The sequence below is a fragment of the Rhineura floridana genome, chromosome 6 (assembly GCF_030035675.1).
Source record: "Rhineura floridana isolate rRhiFlo1 chromosome 6, rRhiFlo1.hap2, whole genome shotgun sequence".
Taxonomy (NCBI): Eukaryota; Metazoa; Chordata; class Lepidosauria; order Squamata; family Rhineuridae; genus Rhineura; species Rhineura floridana.
Window position 1 is genome coordinate 126,917,775 of NC_084485.1, and position 22,748 is coordinate 126,940,522.

General features: G+C 42.0%; 1 protein-coding gene across 12 annotated transcripts in view; it reads right to left on the bottom strand.

The window, feature by feature from the left end:
- The window catches only part of LOC133387912 (very-long-chain enoyl-CoA reductase-like), a 37,437-nt gene that overhangs the window by 899 nt on the left and 13,790 nt on the right, over positions 1-22,748 (bottom strand). For 2 of the 12 annotated variants that reach the window (XM_061633746.1, XM_061633741.1), the window contains 10 exons: positions 17,867-17,917; positions 17,547-17,598; positions 16,933-16,977; positions 15,844-15,947; positions 13,227-13,342; positions 13,004-13,109; positions 6,211-6,283; positions 6,078-6,121; positions 2,801-2,864; positions 1,695-1,786 (listed from right to left, as the gene is read on the bottom strand). In XM_061633746.1, the coding sequence (XP_061489730.1) occupies positions 1,695-1,786; positions 2,801-2,864; positions 6,078-6,121; positions 6,211-6,283; positions 13,004-13,109; positions 13,227-13,342; positions 15,844-15,947; positions 16,933-16,977; positions 17,547-17,598; positions 17,867-17,917 (747 nt within the window). Of the gene's footprint in view, positions 1-650; positions 1,403-1,694; positions 1,787-2,800; positions 2,865-6,077; positions 6,122-6,210; positions 6,284-13,003; positions 13,110-13,226; positions 13,343-15,843; positions 15,948-16,932; positions 16,978-17,546; positions 17,599-17,866; positions 17,918-22,748 lie in introns of those variants that run through there. The other 10 variants (XM_061633749.1, XM_061633750.1, XR_009763602.1 and 7 more) reach the window with 9 other exon arrangements.

Here is a 22,748-nt window from a genome sequence, read left to right on the forward strand (position 1 = left end):
GGACAGATTTTTACCTCTCCCCCACCCCTTCAATTTCTGGGAAAAATGACAATTATGGGTCTAGAACACAGTATTTATGTTCTGTCCTAGATGGAAAAGCTCAGGCAGGAATGAGGCACTGCATGAAAGAGCCAGACCCTGCCCTCCAATCAGATCAGTCAAAAACGCAACCAATCAGCCACCCACCTCACCTCCAAGCACTGTGGCCTGGGCAACTACACCTCTTGTTTTATTCTAGCTATGTCTTTGTGTGCATATTTTTCTTCCTATGTGTTTTCCTCTCCTGGGGCACTTCCAGGGTTGCTCTTTTGGGGGTCACATACAGGCAAAGTCAGGCTGTACAATTTAAGTGGACTTAGTACTCTTGTGCAACAAACTGCTTTCCGAGAAAAAAAAAGAGAGAATAGACTTTATGTGGGAAGGAATATGACAGAAAAATACACTGGAGAGTGTGGGATAACAATTGCTTGATGCGACGTCATATCACCTCCCTACAAAACAAATCAGGATGTATGCTCAATAAGCAGGTTGTCTGGAAGCAACTTCAGAAGGTGGCCCACATTCTCCAGCTTTTCTTTATACTCTCCTCAAGTTCACAAAACAGTTTGGAAGTTTGGTATGAGAGCTTTTTCAAGGGAAAATGCCATCATTGTATGTAGATAAACATTCGTCTGTTTTCCCCTCTTGAAAAGCCCTTCATTTTAAAAGTCTCTCTCTTGGGAGTCTAGCTGGCTGCTTTTGAAGGAAGTTCTCTGTGCAAAAATCATGTATGTGCACACATGCTGCTTCCTTCTGGACTGCAACTGTATTTTTTTCAGTTTCCATTGCAATACATTTTCTCTCTCCTGCTCGCTCCACAGAGTAAGGGTATATTCCTAGAGAAGTGACATTCTGTCGCAACATCCCTTTGCCAAATGATGTTTAAAGTCTCAACTAACTCAATGAAGGCAAATAAAGAAGTCACATTCTTCAAATGTAACAGAGACAATAGGATGTAGAGACAGCACAAAATTGTTTGCTATCCAAGGCAGAAAATCCAAAGGATGCAAAATAAAATTGCAAGAAACTAAATAACTGGTAAATTTGCTGCCCTTTGCTAATACTGCAAAGGCAGGCTATATCACACTACCTAATTAATGGTAGGGCCAACTCTGCCATCATGTGAAAATGTAATAAGGTGTGGATAGTTGTATAATCCTCCAAATCTTCTACTGGAATGCTCCCATTTACAAATAACCCAATGCACTGCCTGTCTTATTTACTTTTTCACTGGACAATTTTAAAAAGCAGTCTTTATCTTACTTCTTCACAGTTCCTCTGAGAGATACCTCTTAAGTATTTTATGAAGATAGAGGATGCACTTGAGATACACTTCAGCTGTTTTTGTACCCAGGTATATACCCTGAATGGTGGGCAAAAATTATATTAAATAAAATAAATACATTTTCCTGAGAGTTTCCCATTCCAGAAGTTTCCCCCATAGAATCCTGAACGTTTCTTTACACTCCTCACCCCTCAAGATGCATGCAAAGTTCAACATCTTGTTTTTTATCACCCACACAGAATCAGCTTTTCAATTTCAATTCAAATTTCAAGGATTTCCTAATAAGTTTAGGTTTATATCAATATTAAATATATATACATCAAGCAAACCCTAAATCGTATAGTGCTGTCCAATTATGAAATGTACATACCTCATAGGTATAATTAGGGCAGGACACAAAATAAAATAGCCATGTGAAAGGATTCTTCGTTGGATAAGGAATCTTATTGGTCTTGGATCCTACTGATTTAAAAAATCCACAGAAATTTAAAACAAGTGGTACTCTCTGTATACCTTTTTATATAGCCACATTTTGCCCTATAGCACACAGCTTGTCTTGGCAGCAAGGTACTAGTTGGTAGATCTAGGGATTCTAGTAAAACCCAAAGTAGTTCCTACAAGCCTGAAAACTGCCCTTCCCTGGTCTATAGAGTAATCAGTTGTGGGATGGGGAGCAGACGACCATCTTATCATAGGTTAACCTGGAAATTCCTTTTTGCTGTCCTTAAGACTAGACAGTTTAGAATAGATGTTCTTTTTCCCCTCCCCTACCTTGCTGCCCTGGACTCCTTTGGGAGGGAAGGGCAGGATGCAAAGTAACTAAATAAATAAATAAATGGCATATTTGGACATCTTTTCTAAAACGGGATTATCATTAGTGCATAACCAAAGCTGACTGACTACAATTAGGCAGTTCCTATGGTGTCTATCAGCCACCTTGTATAACCTAAATTGTGCCCAGAATCTTCATAGCTGTAACCCTACATCCTAATAATGAACTCATTCTTGGAATATAAATTATTCCGTACCAGCACCAAGTGGGATCAGCAGGCTTGGAGGAACCCCAAGGTTTGCAGAAGTGAAAATGATCTCTCTCTATATAAAGTACATTAAGGGGATCCAAACAGCCAAATGTGGACTGAGCATCTTCAGTAGGCACAGAATGCTGGCTGATTGTTGGGATTGGGGGGTATAGAAAACTGGATGGGGGGCAAGGAGAATGAAGTGGAGTATCCTGGAAAAGGGCATGGCTGGTTGGAACCCTGAACAGGAACACTCCAAACTGTAATAATTTGTGGCAGATCATTTGTAGTAGGCTTAATTGCCACAGATCACAGTCAGTACTGTAAGATTCCAAACTCATCTGAGAAGGACAGGAATCACTCAAGAGGTCATTTTACACCTTTGCAAGTTCACCCTATTCCTAACTCAAGTCCAAAGTAATGATAATACAAAAACAGAAACCAAGTACTCAGCTTTTACCATCTCTTCTCAGATTACTAAGTGCAACATGGATAGAAAAGTTTCCAGCTTCACATGTCTGCAAAACGAGAGAGTGGAAGAAATAAAAGATAATGAAAACAAAGATTGTTTTAAATAAAGAGAGCTCTGAACAAATTTGCCACAATCCAACATAAACCTTCCCAAAATCCTAATCTTCGTGTTGAACTCCTCTTTGGCACGTGTAGACAATGCTGGTGTCATGTGCATTACCATGCACATAGCAAATACCACTGAACTGGCTAGTTGTGTCCCAATTTAGGACCACTGGTTGTTAACTACAATCAACTGCCCGTGATTAGAGCTGGATTGGGGTCATTGTATCAAAACAGCTATTTCTCTGATGAGCTACTTCCAACATAGCCCAAGGCCAAAGCAAATTTCTAGTTTGGTCCATCTGCACAAAGACCCTATCCTAACTTACTGCACATGCATCAGCCATGGCAACATGTGTGTAGCCCAGTCAGATATTCAGTAGTTGTTTGCTAGGAACTTCCTGAACTGTGCTATTGCTGAATATTGCTGTGTGTGCCTCAACAGCTGAATGAGGCTGCACACAGGACCTGTTCGCATATGTGATTCATCATCTATCTAGAAATGTACACAGAAGGTCACTCCTACATGCTCTAATGGTGTCCCCAAGTATACACTTATTCTCTGTCTTGTAAGTGAATGGTTAATCAGGGGGAAAGACCTGAGCTGCTTCTTTGGAATCAGTTTCAGCTCAAAGATGATGAAATTCCTACATGGAACTTGGAAGACATTTTAATGTAGGAATTTATCCACCTTCTATTTGAAGACTGTTAAGACATCATGTTCCTAAAAGTGTGTTAAATGCTGTACTGACATGAATAATTTGCAGTTATGAATGTATTCTCCAATTTATTAATTGAAAGGGTTTTTTCTACCCTGCGCTCTCTACATATTCAAGGTAGCTTAAAATTAGAATACAAACTGGATGATCCAAAACATCATACATAACTACAAAATAAACTGGGGAGACAACCCAGTTACTGATTTTACAACTCATTAACCTTCTAATGTGTCCACCTGAATAGGCTTACTTATCAGGATCATAGCCGTGATCCCACCACACCAATTTCCCCTAACATAGTTATGAGGATTAGTTGAACAAAAAAAATCCCATTAGCTCCCTCTCTACAAAGCACTAGGAATGAACTGGGGGGGTTGCAACATGTGTGTGTGTGTGTGTGTGTGTGTGATATTTGCACACTGTGCTCCTGATGAAACTCCATTGTATGGATGTAAATTATTTTAAAAAACCGAGACATAGCTCCACACTACATATGAAGCGTAATGTGTAGTCCAAACTTGACCTTAAAGTGGCATAAGTTTCATTTGAAGGTTTCAGCACCCTTTAAATCATTGTACTTCTATGCAAAAACACAAGAGAAGCAACAGGCTTCCCCCACAAAAAAATCACAATTCAAACCTGTTTTCATACAATCTGTTGTCCCGTGCTCATACATACTAAGTGAATTTATATACAATTGCCACATCTCAGATTCTATAAAACCATTCAGACTCTGCCTGAAACAGGCGGTGGTGAGACCGCTCCTAAAAAAACCCTCCTTGGACCCTGACAACCTTGACAACTATAGACCGGTAGCAAATGTTCCATTCCTGGGCAAGGTTCTAGAGCATGTGGTCGCTCGCCAGCTCCAGGCTCTCTTGGATGAAACTGATTATCTGGATCCATTTCAATCGGGCTTTCGGCCGGAGTTTGGTACAGAAACAGCCTTGGTCGCCCTGTATGATGACCTCTGTCGGGAGAAAGACAGAGGGAGTGTAACTCTGTTGGTTCTCCTTGATCTCTCAGCGGCTTTTGATACCATAGACCATGGTATCCTTCTGGGGTGACTTGTGGACTTAGGAGTTGGAGGCACTGCTTGGCAGTGGCTGTGCTGCTACCTCGAGAATCGTCTCCAGATGGTGGTGCTTGGGGAGCATTGCTCGAGTCCCTGGGTACTCCAATATGGGGTCCCACAGTGTTCAGTTGTCCCCCATGCTCTTTAATATCTATATGAAGCCGCAGGGTGAGGTCATTAGGAGATTTGGAGTGCGTTTCCAGCAATATGCTGATCATACGCAGCTCTAGTTCTCCTTCTCATCTTCTTCAGGTGAGGCTGTCAATGTACTAAACCGCTGCCTGGCCGCGATAATGGACTGGATGAGAGCTAATAAACTGAGACTCAATCCTGACAAGACTGAGATGCTGTTGGTGGGGGGGGCTCTCTGCCCAGATGGTTGATGTCCGACCTACCCTAGATGGGGTTACACTCCCCCTAAAGGAGCAGGTCCGTAGTTTGGGGGTCTTATTAGATCCGCTCCTGTCACTGGAGGCTCAGGTAGCCTCGGTGGCACGGAACGCGTTCTACCAGCTTCGGCTGGTAGCCCAACTACGACCCTATCTGGACAGGGAGAACCTCGCCACAGTTATCCATGCTCTGGTAACCTCTAGATTGGACTACTGTAATGCACTCTACGTAGGGTTACCTTTGAAGACGGTTCGGAAACTTCAGCTGGTGCAGAATGCTGCGGCCAGAGTTCTTACTTGGACTAAAAAATCTGACCATATAACACCTGTCCTGGTCCAGCTGCACTGGCTACCAATATGTTTCCGGGCCAGATTCAAAGTGCTGGTTCTTACCTATAAAGCCCTTAAAGGCATCGGACCGCAATACCTGATGGAACGCCTCTACCGCTATGTACCTACCCGTTCGCTATGCTCGACGTCGAAGGCCCTTCTCCGGGTCCCAACTCATAGGGAGGCCCGGAGAGCAATAACTAGATCTAGGGCCTTCTCAGTGGTGGCCCCCGAATTATGGAATGCCCTCCCTGACGAGATACGCCTGGCGTCTTCTTTGTTATCTTTTCGGCACCAGGTAAAGACCTACCTCTTTGCCCAGGCATTTTAATTTTAATTGTATTTTATTTTATTTTATCTTTGTCTTAACCTTGTTTTTAAAATGTTTTTATAGTTGTATTGTACCCACACTCATCTGTATTTAATGTGGTTTTATTCTGTTGTACACCGCCCTGAGAGCTTGTCGCTAAAGGGCGGTCTAAAAGTACAATAAATAAATAAATAAATAAAGGAGGGGGGGCATTTTAGCTGTAGTTAGGAGTATAGTTACCATTTCTACACCTGTAGTCACCTGCTCCATATAGTAGTATTAAAAGTACAGCAAAGGACATTTCTTACAATATCATATTTAAATTTGCAACTTACCAGAAACATGATTAGAGCAAAATTGACCTGCTTTTTTCCATAGGCTACAAAACAAAAAAGTGTTGGAGGTTTCATTTAGCGCTCAATTGGCAATGAAATGCTAAAAAAAAAAAAGAGTTATGTTGCTACTTACAGGGTGGTGTGTAAAGAGGGTGATTGATATAATAAGCAAGCCAGGCAGCAAATCCCCAGTAATAGAAACAATTCTGTAAAAGAAAGAAGAAGCCATTTTTATATATGTAAATATTTTACATGGTACAGGCCTATTTCCAGTATGTTATCTGTGCATGTACACGATAATATTTGCATACCAGTTCCTGGGTTCCATTTCTTTGTCATACCTTTGCATGCCTAATGCCTCATCTGCACTAGACATTTAAAGCAGTATTATACCACATTAACAACTGGTATGGCTTCCTCCAAAGAATCTGGGAAGTTTAGTTTGTGAAGGGTGCTGAGAGTTTTTAGGAGACCCCTATTCCCCTCACAGAGTGACAATTCCCAGAGTGGTTTAACAATCAATCCCTCTTCCCAGGGAACTCTGAGAATTGTAACTCTGTGAGAGGAACAGGGGTCTCCTAACAACTCTCAGCACCTTTAACAAGCTACAGTTCCCAGAATTCTTTTGGGGAAACCATGACTGTTTAAAATAGTATGATACTGCTTCAAATGTCTAGTGCAGATGGGGCTTAAGAAACAAAACCTAGGCAAGAGCTATGCAGAGAAGGGCCCAGTTCTTAATGGTTCCCTTAAAGTGCTATGGAACAAGCTGACAGAGCAATCCTAAGGTGGGGGCAATGACATCCTAAGGTATGTCATGAAGCTGCCACTTCCTAAGCCAGGGTTAACCAATGTGGTACCCTCCAGATGTTGTTGTATTGTGAACTCCCATTATTCCTGACCATAGGACTGTTGGGAAATGGAGCCCAACAACATCTAGAAGGTACCATGTTGGGCACCCCTGTTGTAAGGCCTTTTGGCTTACATCACCCAGGACAGAAGATGGGGGTGCGCTTCCCATCCATCTCCTGATTCAGATTTTTTTAAAAAAAATCCCCTCCCGTTATCACTAATGGGAGATGGAAATGGTACATCAGTTCCAGGGATCAAAGATTTCAGTTTCTGGCCCTATCACCTGATGTTGGTGCCACAGCTTGGCACCATTGCACCACCATGCACACAGAAGAGAGGTCTACAGCAATCTATGGTCTCTCTCTACCACCCCCACCCCACCCCAAACCCCTGGAACACAGGTTTGCTCTCTAAATTATAAGCCAGTTGTGAGGAGGGACAAAATCTCTCTCCCCACTGCCCCAAACTGAGAAATGACAAGCAGGTTTCCTACATTCTCTAATGGTGTCCCCAAGTATACACTTACTCTGTCTTGTAAGTGAATGGCTAAGTGAATGAGCCTGAGGCCACATCCACACCAGACATTTCTTTCATTATTATTTCCCTTTAAACAATCATGGCTTCCCGCAAAGAATTCTGGCAAGTGTAGTTTGTGAAGGTTGCATAGAGTTGTTCGGAGACTCCTATTTCCTTGATAGAGGTCCAATGGCCAGAGTGGTTTAACAGCCCCTCTTCCCAGACTATTCTGGGAAATGGAGCTCTGTGAAGGAAATAACAGTCTCCTAACAACTCTCAGCACCCTTCACAAACTACACTTGCCAGGATCCTTTGGGGAAAGCCATGACTGTTTAAAGTGGGATAAATATTTGGTGTGGATGTGGCCTGAGAGAGAAACACACTGGAAATGTATGCATGAGAAGAGAGGACAAAGAAATGTCTTATGCTTCTTCTGCCTTTACTGAAACAGGCCCTCCTCTCAGCTATTTCACTATTGAACAGATTTTTACTTATTAGGAGACTTGGCTATTTTTCAGCCCATTACCTGATGACATTTTGCACTACTGACATAGCCAGAAAAAAACCCAGAGTTTAAAGATTTCAAGATGACAGAGATGTTTTTAAAGCAAAAAGAAAATAGTGCTTAAAATTAGAACATTTCCCTCACACTCAGTTATTTTTAAGCCCTTATTTGTTGTTTATTTGCTTCTGGTATAGGTGAAACTTCATAACATTAAATGCTTCAAATCCCAGAGATAAGCGCTCTACTAGTGGAACAGTGCATTTAATGTGAGAACCTGAGCCCTGATTTGGTATGTTTTTACTTCAGAACTTGCTTGATGCCAAAGGCACCCAGGAACCTTCCAACCTTATGATGGGAGTTACAGCAATTCCATTAAGTGTTAGTAACCCACAATTCTTAAAATCTTCAACCACGTGAACATGTTGGAGAATTTTGTATTTCTCCTGTGGGTTCTTTTGCTGGGGGTCCTTGAATAAAAATTTTGAAGATACAGGCTTGGAGCAAAAAGGTAGGCCTTTATTGGATGACAAGTGTACACTTGGTCAGTCTCCCACCTAGTGAGTGGAGAACTGCAACTTGGCACTGTTTGCCTGGGGTTTTTATACATTTCAGGACAAATACTTTAGCATCTACCAATCAGGATTTAGCACATCAGAATGACATAGACATGACAGTATTACACAGGCATTTGCACAGGTATTGCATAGGTACTGTACTTCTCTGCATCGTGTTCTAGTGAATTTGGTGTTCTAATGAATTTGGCAATGTTCAGTACTTCACATGAAAGTACATTTTCAGTGAGCTACGCAGCTACTCTGCAATTCTTTCTATGTCTTAGAGGTACCGAGATATTCAGCACAGTGCTATCAATTGTTTTGAGTACAAATAGTTCCAAACAAACCAGCATGGTCAGGGAAGTCAGTTCCAAAGAGAAAAAGATCTGGTTTCCTACTAAACTATTAAAACGTTATGAACCTTTATAGCTTTATAAAAAAATGTTTTTGCTTATTATGTATATTGAGTTCCCCATTAGCTATACATGTTTGTATATATAAAATTCCCCATCAAACACAATTGCTCAAACATTAACATAGACCCATACAGGCTGCTTCTGTTTAGGTTTAATTATACAGAACAAATGATGCCTCTTCCAGTGGTACTAATATGGCCTAGTTCATTGAGGCAGCAGCTCAAAAAAGTGAGTGGTTTGGTCCCAACGCTGATGTGAGACATGACAATGCAAGGACTTGATCTCAGTCCACGAAGGCTTGGCCAGGTCTACGGGGAGGGGGAGTCTGGCAAGCCCTGGGGGCAGTGGGGGGTTGGCAAGGGGTAGGGGTAGCGCTCCTGGGATATGGGGTTTGAGTGCAAAGCACACAGGGGCAGGATGCCCTAGTATATCTATATTTACAGTGAAATTCTATACCTATCTACTCTGAAATGAAGTCTGTTGTGTTCGATGGAGCTTATTCTCAGGTAAGTGGGTATAGCACTGCAGCCTCAGACAGACAGACTTATTTATTTCATCCGTCATCTTATTTAAAAATTGGAAGTGTAAAATTGCTCCAACGAGAGGGAAGAGGTGTGTTGATGATGGTGTAGGTAGAAGTAGAAAATTAAGGTGGATGTAGCAGTATAAATCCTGAAAGTATTTATTATAGAATAAAATAAAACAAAAATATATCAATATAACAGAATATTGCTGAAGTCATGAAAAGTTTTTTACAAAAGTATATAACAAGAACAATATATAAATATGAATATTGTCTTCTTGTGTGGAACAGAAATAATAAAATAATCAAATTCTTATGCTGTAAGGATATTTTCAAGAAGATCCAGCCATTTCAAGATGGTCCAGCCAGACGCGTTTCGACACACAGTGTCTTTTTCAATGGCTATAAAAATGGATCTCAATATGAATTGAATATAATACAGTATCCAATGAATTATTGCAATAATATCCACAAGGATAATGCATTATAAGCATTGATTGCAATAATTCATTGGATACTGTATTATATTCAATTCATATTGAGAGGCTAGGAGTGCCTATTTCCAGCTCTGGCTGGTTCACCAGTTATGACTCCTTTCGGACAGACATGACTTGGCCACAGTACTCCATGCTCTGGTAACTTCCAGACTGGATTACTTCAGTGCTTGCTATTGCAAGGGGCTACTCTTGAAGATGACCTGGAAACTTCAACTGGTCCAAAATGCAGTAGTCACATTATTGCTGAGGCTGCTTTTCAAATTCATATAACTCCTGTTCTAAAACAGTTGTACTGGTTGCCAGTTCATTTCGGGGCCTAATTCAAGGTGCTCGTGCTAGCACTTAAAGTCCTAAATGACTATCTGAGAGACTGCCTACAGACCTTCTTGGGTGTTAAGATCAGCAGAAGAGGCCCTTTTGGTAGTTCTGCCACCCTCAGAAGTTTGGAGGGTGGCCAAGGAGAGAGCATTTTCTGTGGCAGCCCCTAAACTGTGGAATTTCCTCCCCACAGAATTACAATGCACCTCTTTATCCTGGCCTTTGGCTTGTGGTGGCTAGTGACCGTTGGGATTGGTGGGGCAAAAGACAGGAAGCCCAACAGTAGGTGGAGCCAGAGCCAATGACAGGTGGAACCAACTGATTCTAGTTTTGTTCCCATCTTCCTTCCTCTTGCTGTGTTCTATGAGAGCAACACTGAGACTAAGGAGGAGGAAGCGGAGAGGCAAAGCCACCCCCTGGACTGGTTGTGAGTAAGGAGGCAGGCAGGGGAGTAGCTGGCTGAAGGCAGACTGAGATTGGTGGGGCAGTGCCCCATTTGCCCCAATGGAGCAGCCTCCACTGCTTTTGATACCTGAGGTCTGTGTTTTCAAGGCCCACCTTATTCCTGTGACTGTAACTTGTTTTAAGATTGAGTTTTAAACTGTTGTAACCTGCCCTGGGACCTGTTGGTGAAGGGTGGGTAATAATAATAATAATAATAATAATAATAAATAAATAACATAGCATTTCCTAATTAGAATTTCAATCCATCTCCTCAATTATAGTCCCTTCTTTCCTCCCTCCTGTCCAGCCACAGTAAAAGTTGATCCAAATAAAATATTTTTTACAAGTTGTTTACTTCTCTGTGCAATTAGTTAAAGATGTAACTAATTAACATGGTAGATTTACTGGAACAAGGTACAGTGCATCGCTGATTCTATGGCCATTAACAAAAGTGCCTTGGGATTAGGCCTGCCATCAGACCCACAGCAACATTCACACGATGTGCAGTTTGGAAGTACTAGCATCTCTAAGCAAGGCCTCTCTACATGGCCACCATCATTTGCATTATGAACCCACACCATCAAACAAAGTGCAGTGACAGGAGACAGCACTTATCAACAAACTGTTGTCACGTGAGTGCTCTCAGATTGTAGCCGAGAAACCGCCCATGTTTTTTGGGATCAAAGTCAGATGCATGCTACAAGGTGGCTATATAGAAATTATTTGTCTTCTCAGAAACAACTGTGTACTGCAGAAAAGAATCATAGAATTGAAGTTATGCAACTGATACAGACCTGGAAACACTTATAAGGTAGACAGTAATGTAAAATAGAGGTTTGCAATTGCTATGTGACAAAACTGCTTAATCCAAGACACAGTCTAAGCATTTTTATTTTCTATCTAGATGAAATTATTTAATCACTCTGCTTCCTGTGTGTCTTTAGAATAGGTGGATTTACTGTGAAGTGCTATGTACCTACCATTCAGAGTTTCCAGCCAAGAAGGGTAGAAATAAATTGTTAAATTAAGAACTAGTTTTTATTTTCACAAAAGTCACACAGAACAACCATCTTGCCACAGTGTCACTTCACACTGTAGATGAAAGATCATATTTTGAATATTTCCCCACTTAATAAAAAACAAAAGGACCTCATTGGATGAGGAAAACCAGCATTTCTCCCAGGACTGAAGGGAAGGATCCAATACCATTCGGAGGTGGGGAGGAGGGAAGGAGGGGAGATTGGGTGGGCAGGCACTGGGCAGAGGGAAAGCCACTTTCCTTTCTGAAAGGAAAACATGATTAACAATGTCATTATTATTGGGGGGGGATTGGAATGGTAAATGCCAAGGATAGTAGAAAAATAACTAACCTGAAATGAAACTGCTTGCCATTTTGATAGCATGCAATTGAACAGGCACCAACAAGCGGATCCCATTCTTAGTATAAAGTTACACGGGGAAATACAGAGAAAGAGGAAGAGAGTTGGGAGAGACTGCTTTATGTGTGGCAATACCTGTGGCTATTGAACATGACCTGGAAGTAACTGGGATTGAACCAGGAGGAGCAACAGTTTTTGAAAATGGCAGCTCCATGACGAGTTCTTCTTCCTCTTACAGTATTTAGGTAGGCTTAACTATATAATGACATCATTGTGTGGTATGTTTTCCTAATCTCGCCTCCATCATTGACTGCCAGTGGCAGGAAACCTACATGAGGTTGAGTATCCTAAACATTGCAGGAAGAAAGGGAGAATTCAACACTGGGCCGCCATTTTCAGCAGCAGGCCTACATCAAGTGTCATGTTGCGTTCCGGCCTGTTTATTGTAACAAACCCATTGGCTGCCTAGATGGAGGACAAAGCAAGCTCAGGAGCACAGGAAGCTGCCTTATATGGAAGTAGCCCATTGGTCTATCTAGCTCAGCATCGTAAACAAGGTTTCAGATGAGATCTGTCCCAGCCCTACACGGAGATGACAGGGATTGAACTTGGGACCTTTTGATTGCAAAGCAAGTTTCTCTACCACTGAGTTGAGGAACCTCACTCTCAAGGAGGGCCTTTGCACTTGGCTAGAAGAAAAGGGATTAAGTAGCTACTGAGCAGCAGTCAGAAAAACTAGAGGGGAAATTGGAATGGTAACGTGGAAAATAAACTTCCGTAGTAACATGTGAATGTTAACATTATGAGTGGCAGGCAGTACCATACCCCCAAAGCTGCACCAATTGGGTTACTATAGTACTGCAGGGAGTGGCCAGATTTGAATTTTATAGAAGGGCTGTGAGTAGATTGTGTGGCAATTTACCTTAACAATATTCCTCAGTGGCATAGTCCCATGGGAGAACCGATGAACAAATATTGTTTCAATCAACCTTTTGATGTAGTGGAAAGAATGGCAGATACATGCCAAGCTAGAAACAGCAAGATAAAAACATTTCAGAAAGCTAAAGAGACAAATATGGCAAGACATTTGGAATAAAGTTGTGACACCCAAGAATTAAATCCTCCAACCTTAAAGTGCAACTTACTTAACTACTGGATGTTGGCTCGAGGTAAACCTGTCATCCAGGCCATAGATAAAAGGCATGCGGAAATAAAACACAAAATAGATGAACAATGGGCCCGTATATTCTATCAAAAATACCTGCAAAAGAGAAAAAAATTATTAGGAGGTTGCCACCGCAATTCTCTGCGCTGAATGCCAGAAAAGGGAGACCTAGGGTCCCCAACGTGGCATCCATAGGCACCCTCAGACACCACCCATGTCACCCATCAAGGCCCCCTGCTGCCCCTCTCAAATATTATTTCTTTGGTTATTTAGTGGGAGGGCTGACTGTTTGGGGGGGCTGTTGTCTGCCTTTTAATTTTGGGGGTGTGTATAGGCGTTTTGCCTATTGTTTAGGGAAGGAGTTCTGAGCATCAGCTGTTTTTCTTCTGTGAAGTGGATATTTTGTGTTGCCCATGACAGTTTCTTAGATTTCCAAATGTGCCCCCAGTCCCAAAAAGGCTGGGGATCCTCCTTGAGCCTGACATTGGCAACGGTTACGTTCCCTGCATAGATGCTATATGCTGTTCCTGCAGTCACTACAGAGGCATTTGATATTACAGACACAGAGCCTGCACCAGCATTTATCCCCACTAGTGCAAAGCCACATGGGGGTAGGCAGATAGCTTCCCTGAAATGAGTGCCCTAAAAGGTCAAGCACCTTCCTAAGTTCCATGGATGTCCCATGGAGCCGAAGTTTGGATCTAGCACCATCAGAGAGACCAAGAGCAGAATAATAATTGTGGAAGAGAGCAAGTTTCCCCTAGCAGAATGGTCTTTTTCCCAAGACCTATTACATGCTGAGAGGCCTTCAAAAATATAGAGATGAGCCTTGGAGATAGTGAGACAAGGCTGAGAAAAGCTGGTGGGGATTGTACACCTAGCCTTGTATTTAAGCACTTGACTGATCACCGTAGGCAACAAGGAATTGCATCCAGGTGAGTGAGCAGGTTGCTGAAGGAGGGAATGGAGTGCTGTCTTTCCTCCAGCTGGCTGCTGCATTTCTCACCTGTACCTGTTTTCCCCACTAGCCTGCTTTTCGTAAGAGGGGCAGGTAAAGGATGCAGCGCTCCATCACTCCTACACCAGCCCCTCTCATTATTGAAAAACAGGGAAGTAGAGGTTTTTGCATGTTAGTGACTTTTGTGGACTTATTAACAAGGCTGATGTATACCTATGGTTGCTTGCCAATCCAAACTAGAGTGCCAGCACATCAACGCAGTTTCTTTTAGATAATATCTCCCCATCACCTCTGGCAATTTATTCTGCAAAATTCGGGGGACTGAGCACAAACATAAGCACTCTAGGAACCTAAGTTTCTGTTTAAAGAAGTCTGTAGCCCTTCAGATATAATTAAAGAGCAGAATATCTAGCTGCCAGGCCTTCAGTGCCTTAGTCTTCCAGAGCCTAACCCTTCTCTCTGACAAATCTAAGTAGGATAAAATGTAACTATGCAAAAATGCTCAAATTGCATAATTTATACAAGTTGCAGAATTTGAGCTACCTTGGCAGGAGGCACAGAGTACACCAAGTCCAGGAATTTGGCCCAACACGAGCCACTTACTTCTCCCTAACATAGTGAATCCAACACATTGCTAGTTCCTTCCTCTCCCTTCCCCTGCCCCTTTGTCCCCCTTCACAGCATGTGTTTATGTTGAAACAATGCCAAGGACTCCTCCACCTCTGCAGGAATGTCCAAATGAAAAGAAGCTTGGAGGATCAGAAGGTTCAGAAATAGGTATGCCAAGCAGGAGTAGAAAACTTTAGTAGGATGTGTGAATTACACTAATAATTTTGTAATATTCACATTTTAAACTACTGCTTTCAATTTGGTAAGTTACCAGTAATACAACAGCACATATGAAAGGGGAATCAGGAAAGTGTTTGTGGGGAGGGAGGGGCTCTGGAAGGCAAATCCTTATCTCCTGTGTCCTCAAATTCCAGCTTTGCCTTCCTAAAGCTCTAGTGCTAGCTTTTAAGAGGCTCTTCTTCCCCAGTCAGGTCAAGGTTTGTCTTTCAACAGATGTGACAGACAGAAAATCAACAGGGAAAGTATCTACATCACTACATCTAGGGAACACTTTACCTGTTGAATTTATCCTGGCATGGGGCTGAGTCAGAAAAAAGGAAGCCAACTCTAGACATCAGAGACTCTATTATGTCCATGATGTCAATAGGACAGGGTAAGGCAGCTGGCCTCTCGGGGCTTTTGCTCTAATTTGGGTTGTTATTGCCCTGATTTGGGTTGTTATTTTTGTTACACCCCCTAATAGTCATTGCCTTGCACAAGCTGTGTTTTGTCATGTTGCCAAGCAACCACAGCTGCTTTGCAATGTGGTTGCCTGCCAAGTTTTTGTGGCAATTCTATTTTCCCTCTTGGGTTCTTCATCCCACCATCTCATAAGTTTAGACAAAAAAAGGGAAAGAGGAGAGAAGGGGGGGCAGAGAAGAGAGAAAAAGAGAGAGCCCACTATTTGTGGTGGCCAGAAAACCAAAGAACATACGGGAACTCTACAACGGTACAAAAGAGAAAATTGATGCAAGGATTTAATTAAGGTAAAATGGTTATCACTTACAATGTTTCAGGTTTTGGAACTCACCATTGTCCATCCTACTTGGGGGCCTAAATCTTTAAAATAAAGAGTGGCGGTCATGCCAACAAGGAGCAGCTGAAGGATTTCTCCATCCCTCAGGGATTTTCCTTCTGAGAAGAAGAGAGAAGTTACAGTCGACACTGACAGAGAAGAACTGAAACAGAGGCCTCCTCATAAAAAATATTGCATTTTCCGTAGACCTATTGGCAATGGATCCAACACTTTTGCTTTTAGAGGTACTGAGCCATAGCTGGAATCAAGGCTGTTGTTACAATTAAATTCCGTGTTCATTTGGAGGATTAGAGAGGGGCATATGAGAATGCATACATATGAAACTATTCTATATTGTCAGACCACTGGCCTTTCTAGTCAAGTACAGCCTCCTATGTCTCAGGCAAAGGTATTTCCCAGTCCTGTTACTCAAGATATCTTAACTGAAGATGTCAGGAGTTGACTACTGGACCCCAGATATGCATAGCATGTGGTCTACAACTGAACTATGTCCCTCCCATATGTATTTCATTTGCAGGACTGAACAGCGTGATTAGCTGAAGGAAAATTAGAGCAGTAAGTGTTGTATGATGACTGCTTTATCTAACCACATGATTTTGTATCACCACTCCTTTCTCAGTGTCCTGTCCAGGGCCAGCTCCAGAGGGTAGTAAAGTTGGGCATTCGCCAAGAGCCTGAGGCTAGCAAAGGGCCCGCTGTCCTGACAGCACCGCCATTCTACTTTGCATGGAGAACTCAAGGTTAGAGGCCAGTGGGAGACAGTTATTCTCACTTTGCATGGCCTATCTCTTCTAGGTTAAGGAGCCCCACTGAGTGTGTCTTGCTCAAGCCCCGTACCACCACACACACACACACACACACAAAATACTGGTACCAGCCACCGGCCTTATCTACAGCTGCAGGGTTATAGACTTATCTTGATTGACAGGGCCTTTCATGATTTTGGTAGCTACCTATAAATGTTTACACATCTTTTGAATTATACAGCAATAGTGTAATGGGGATCTGTTTTACTGTAAACTGGTCTTAGATAAGAAAAGTGATATTTAAAAAAATAAAATAACAACACTGATTAATACTTACTGGGGTCAAGTCTTATAGACTGCCTTGATGGGTACCACTGAGGATCTGTAGGGACAAAAAAAACCCCACAACCATTAAAAAGTTACCTAGTGCTAGAGCAGAGATGTCCATGCCACAAATGGCAATCTTTTGAATTTTCAAAAATTAGCAAATTTGAGTACCAAACCTCAAATGGGTGGGGGGGCTTTTAGAACTACTTTTTAACAGATTTATTAAAATATCATACAGTATAGACTTGTGGCTTGAATGAATTAAAGGACATTAGTGGCATTCAGAATGCAATCCTGCACCTATTTACCTGAAAGTAAGCCCAGCTGAATGCAGTGGGACTTACTTCTGAGTAGACTTATTATTTATTTATTTATTATTTGATTTAGATCCCGCCCTTCCTCCCAGCAGGAGCCCAGGGCGGCAAACAGAAGCGCTAAAAACACTTTAAAACATCATATGCATATGACTTGCATATAATTGTGCTGTTACCATTTGCATATAGAATATAAGTACAAATTTCTAAGTTTCCCACACACTCCATGCAGTGACATATAACTCAAGCATTTCTTGAACACTGGCCTTGCTTTTTAACAATAGATTCTTCTGAACATTCATATACTCACATAATTTATGGAACATTAGTCTGATATCACTTATTGTAGCATGTGGTTCAACCTACGTAACAAAAAATATATATATAACCATGCAGACATTCCAAAAGGCTTTTCAGACTGATCAGTTCTTTTTTACATTTTAGGATAATGGTTAAGTGCCCTATTCTCTCTCTCTCTCTCTCTCTCTCTCTCTCTGTGTGTGTGTGTGTGTGTGTGTGATATTGACCTATATCACAGGGTTGTTTTAAATAATTATTAAGAAAATATATCTAATCTTTGGAGCACTCAAAGTTCAGTTTAAATGTAGAAATGTTACTATGATCATTTACCTTTTCGAAAAAGCATAATTGTTGCTTTGTCTTCCAATCGAGGATTTCCACCTAACAGAAAATACCAAATGAATAAATCAGTTAGAATGATCTCATGCTGACGACTAATTTTGTCTGCTTGAACAGGAAACAAGAGCACTGCAGAATCAGACTGACAGCTGTTAGCTGGTTGCTAAGCTATCTCCAGTAGCTGAGAGTGTGTGCAAGCTTTTTCGTTTCACAGAATGCTAACTATGAGATCTATAGAGTCACTGCAGGACAACAACAGAAAGGCACTGTGATGCCCCTGTAGTGTTTGTATAATATTTATGCTAAGTGCCAGTGTTGTAGGTTAAACATGGTAAGTAGAATGAGTTGGGAGGGGGCAGTACACGTGAGGAAATGTTAAGGAATGCTGTGTTGCGATTGGCTGAGCGTCTGGGTGGTTGAATGTATATATGGGAGAATGACAGTTGGTCAGAGGTTCGGTTCTGGTTTTGGGTGGAAGAGGGTGAGGGGTGGATGTGTATTTAGACGGGTAGTGAGGCAGGTTTAGGATTAAAGAATATGAAGTAAGAGAAACTATAATATGTTGAAGATCATTTATATGTAACCACACGCATGACAACTGAATTCAAAGTAATATTGTTTATTCCCAATGTTATTTAATACATCTGTTTGGTTTAACAACACACCTGATCCTTGGCTGGGTTCATACAGAGGAGAAGGATGGGCAGAGCAAAAACCAAAGCTGGAACCAGTATCTATCGTGGCAGCGGTGAATGGTTAGTGTATCAGCAGCAGGTATCCAAGACACGGGGGTGGGTGGGTTCTGCCTGAAAGTGTACCTAGATACTTAATAGCAATCTGTTAAAGGGAGGAGACTAAGGCAAAGTCTCAGGGCAGCATTGCTTTCCAGTGTGTCAGGTAGTGGTGCCTAGCAGTAGGATCGTGAGAGATCCATGCCGGGGCCAGCCCAAGAGAGGAGGTCTGACAGGCACCAATGTGGCTTCTTATGGTGGAAAATTACCTGATTTATTTATTTATTTATTTTATTTTATTTATATACCGCCCTAAGCCCGAAGGCTCTCTGGGCGGTGTACATAAAAGATAAAACAAGCACAGTGTATAAGTACAATAAATACAATAAATCAAGAACCAAAAACAAACAAACAATAAAAGAACCAAACAACGTCCAAAATACAAGATAATAGTGAAATACTGTTAAAATACACTTTAAAATGCCTGGGAGTATAAAAAGGTTTTCACCTGGCGCCGAAAAGATAGTAGCGTCGGCGCCAGGCGCACCTCATCGGGGTACATCAGTACTAACAGAGTTAAGTGTCTTCGTTGTGTTAATTTAGTGTCCAGAACAGTATAAGAAAGTTATACCATTCCATGTACTGTTTCCACCAACTTCTGTATCATACACCAACTTGGTACAACAATCCACTTGCTAGTGCTAGTTAATGCCACTAATGCCCTGCTTTCACCACCATGTTCCAGATTATCTTTGTGAAGTGTTACACCAGCTTGATATGTCATCACACACACCCCTTCCTGAAATCTTATTTACCAAGGAAAAAATTCTTAAGCTATGGCAGTAAAACACTTTTTTGAACTGAAATACAATCGTAGCAAAGCTAAATGGCAGTAAAAAAACCTTTTTTGATTTGAAATACAAGAGTAGCAAGTAATTAAAGTAAACTTTAATTAACAAAGGCCGCTTACAGTGAATGGTCTACACTGATGATGATAAACTTCTGTATTCTTGGGAGCTACTAAATTTTATAGGAAATGGTCTGGAGACCAGAAGTGTGTGTTACTTACACAGATTCCCCACCTTCCATGCACACATGCAAGTAGGCATTCTCTAGAGTACAGATGGTGCCTCCATCAGTAAGCGTCTTCTAGTTATACAGTGGCCTGGTTTGTATGTTACTTTTAAACTATTATTTAAATGTGAACACTGGTGCACACTGCTGAAATTGTGGGCACTTTGCCTCTTCCGTGCTCGTGCTGCTGAGAAGCAAGCCATGATCTGGCTTTGCATTATGTCCAAACTTGGGCTTGTAGTTTGCTTCTCCCAAAGAATCACAAGCAGTAAGCCAAGAATAAACTTTGGTTATTGCTTGTGGTTTGTCTGGAGAGAAACAAAGCAGAAGCCTGGGTTCGGATATAACACTATGCCAGACCCTGCCTGTTTCCCTGCAATGTAACCCTAGCAAGAGTGAAAGAGGAGTGAAGCGGCCGCAATTTCAGCAGTGTGCACCAACACACCACACATTCACATTTAAACCATAGTTGAGTTGAACTATGGTTTAAAGTGACATGAGAACAAGGTTAGCGTGTGAACTCAGGCACAGCGTCAAACACGTGTACATTTAAATTGATGTTACATACAAAAAGCAGTAAGAACATGTAAGACGTTGATTTAAATTTGGCAGAACAAACCTAGGCTATAGCTTGTGGTTAGTGAAGAGACCGCTTAACCACAAGCCCCAGTTTGGACAACATGCTAAGCCAAACCTTGGCTTAGCTCACTGTGGCGTAGCAGTAAAAAGGACCGAGAGGGAATAAAGTATCTCCTCTCTGGGAGCCCACGCTTTGGCATGGTCCTCATAAGCCATAGTTTGGTTTACCATATCATGTGAACCAGGCCTCTATCAAAGAGCTTTAAACAAGTTTGGGGAGTTTTCTAAAAGTACAAACTCTACAGGCTACTAAAAAACAGACCAGTGGTAATTCTGCACAAAACCACTTGTAAACCCAGCATTTGGGAGGAAATCCTACCCCCATACACAGACACACACAGTAAGGAGTAAGTCTCACCAAACACAATGGAACCTGCTGCTGGGTAAAGATGCACAGGACTGCACTGTTAAAAGTATTATCAGGAGGAACAGACATTGAAATGGATACAAATTAAATGTCCATTTCAGAGCAGGAAATAGATCGTCCTATGACTGCAATTTAGTATACAGATGTAATCATTTAGATGACAATCAGGACTACTATTATAGATGATCCGTAGTACAACAAGCAGGTACACTTTCAGGCTGCAACCCTGTTCTCAGTTACTTGGAAACCAGTCCCACTGAACTCAGTGGGTCTTACTCCTGAGCAGACATATATACTGCAGAGTCCAAAAGAAGGCAAAAAATGTGACCTGCGGGTCAGGAGTCAAAAATGCAAAAAAAATTAAAAGTGCCTGAAACTGTCCTAAAATGCTGCTCAGGATCCAATTTGCAGGGGCGTCACAACCGGGGTGCGGAGGGTGTGGACCGCACCCAGGTGACACCCTGAGGGGGGTGACACCCAGAGCTGCCCCGCCCCATGCTGTTCGCCAGCAAAGGAGCCGAGAAGCACTCCGAGTCGGCACAGCCAACTCCTCCTCGGAGGCGGGTGGGCGAGACCGACAGCAGGCACCCGCTCGCTGGCAGTGAAGCCGGGATGGGCCTTCCACCACCAGCCTGGAGTGAGTGGTGAGTGCATGCGTGCATGCGCACAACAACAGCTACCCCTGTCCATGCCCTGCAGAGTCCAGAAAAGTCAAAAAGTGTGACCCGCGGGTCAGGAGTAAAAAATGTGAAAAATTTTAGAAGTGCCCCAAACTGTCCTAAAATGCTGCTCAAGATCAGATTTGGCAGGAAAAGTGGCTAACACGTGGGTCAGGAATCAGCAGCATTTTAGGACAGTTTGGGGCACTTTTTAAATTTTTCACCTTTTTGACTCCTGACCCATGGGTCACATTTTTTGACTTGTTTTGGATCTCTCTAGCTGCAATCAGGATTGTCAAGATTTTTCAGAATCTAGGGCTTGGAGACAGGTTTCTCCCACTTTTCCTGCCAAATGGGATGCTCAGTTGCATTTTGGGACAGTTTGGGGAACTTTTAAAAATGTTCACATTTTTTACCTGCGGGTCGCATTTTTTTACTTGTTTTGGACTCTCTAGCTGCACTCAGGATTGTCAAGATTTTTTCAGAATCTAGGGCTTGGAGACAGGTTTCTCCCACTTTTCCTGCCAAATGGGATGCTCAGCTACATTTTAGGACAGTTTGGGGCACTTTTAATTTTTTTCACCTTTTTGACTCCTGACCCGCGGGTCACATTTTTTGACTTTTTTTGGACTCTGCAGCTGCACTCAGGATTGTCAAGATTTTTCAGAATCTAGGGCTTGGAGACAGTTTTCTCTCACTTTTCCTGACAAATGGGATGCTCAGCTGCATTTTAGGACAGTTTGGGGCACTTTTAAATTTTTTCACATTTTTTAGGATTGCACTGCATGTATATTATTATTTGCAAGGGTGGTATTTTTACTTATGAATTAAACAGCATTTTAAACATATTTCCCCAATGAGCTACCAGTCAACCTACTCTGCCTTAAGTATGCGTTGTCAGAGGTGGGCGATAAACCTCAAAATAAAAATGTTGAAATAAATAAATAGTTAAGTTGATCCAATGCTTGTGGATCATTTGTTCAAAAGACATAAGAGCAATTGCAGGAATATCCCAGAGCTCAATTACTACATCTTTCCATTTATGGCTATCGCCACTTCTACCTAGAACAGTCCTTTCCTGCTGCTAGACTGTCCTGCTTGGTACTTACAAGCAAACACCATATTGATTTTCCCCCCCATCACTCATGAGAAGAAGAAAAAAGCTTACTTTACAATCTATGAACAAGCAGGCCAGAAGAAGAGCAGTGCAAGCTGAATTAATCCTGCTTGCGCTGTTATAAAGTGCTTATGCAAGTGAGCCTCGTGATTTAATTAAGGTCGTGGCACAGTTTCTTCCCCTACCCCAAGCATCCAATTACTTCTTAGTAGCCAAATTAATCTTCCCAAACATTTCTCCATGTAGGTCTATTCTCAGATAAAAATTACTCTGTCAGAGCTGGCAA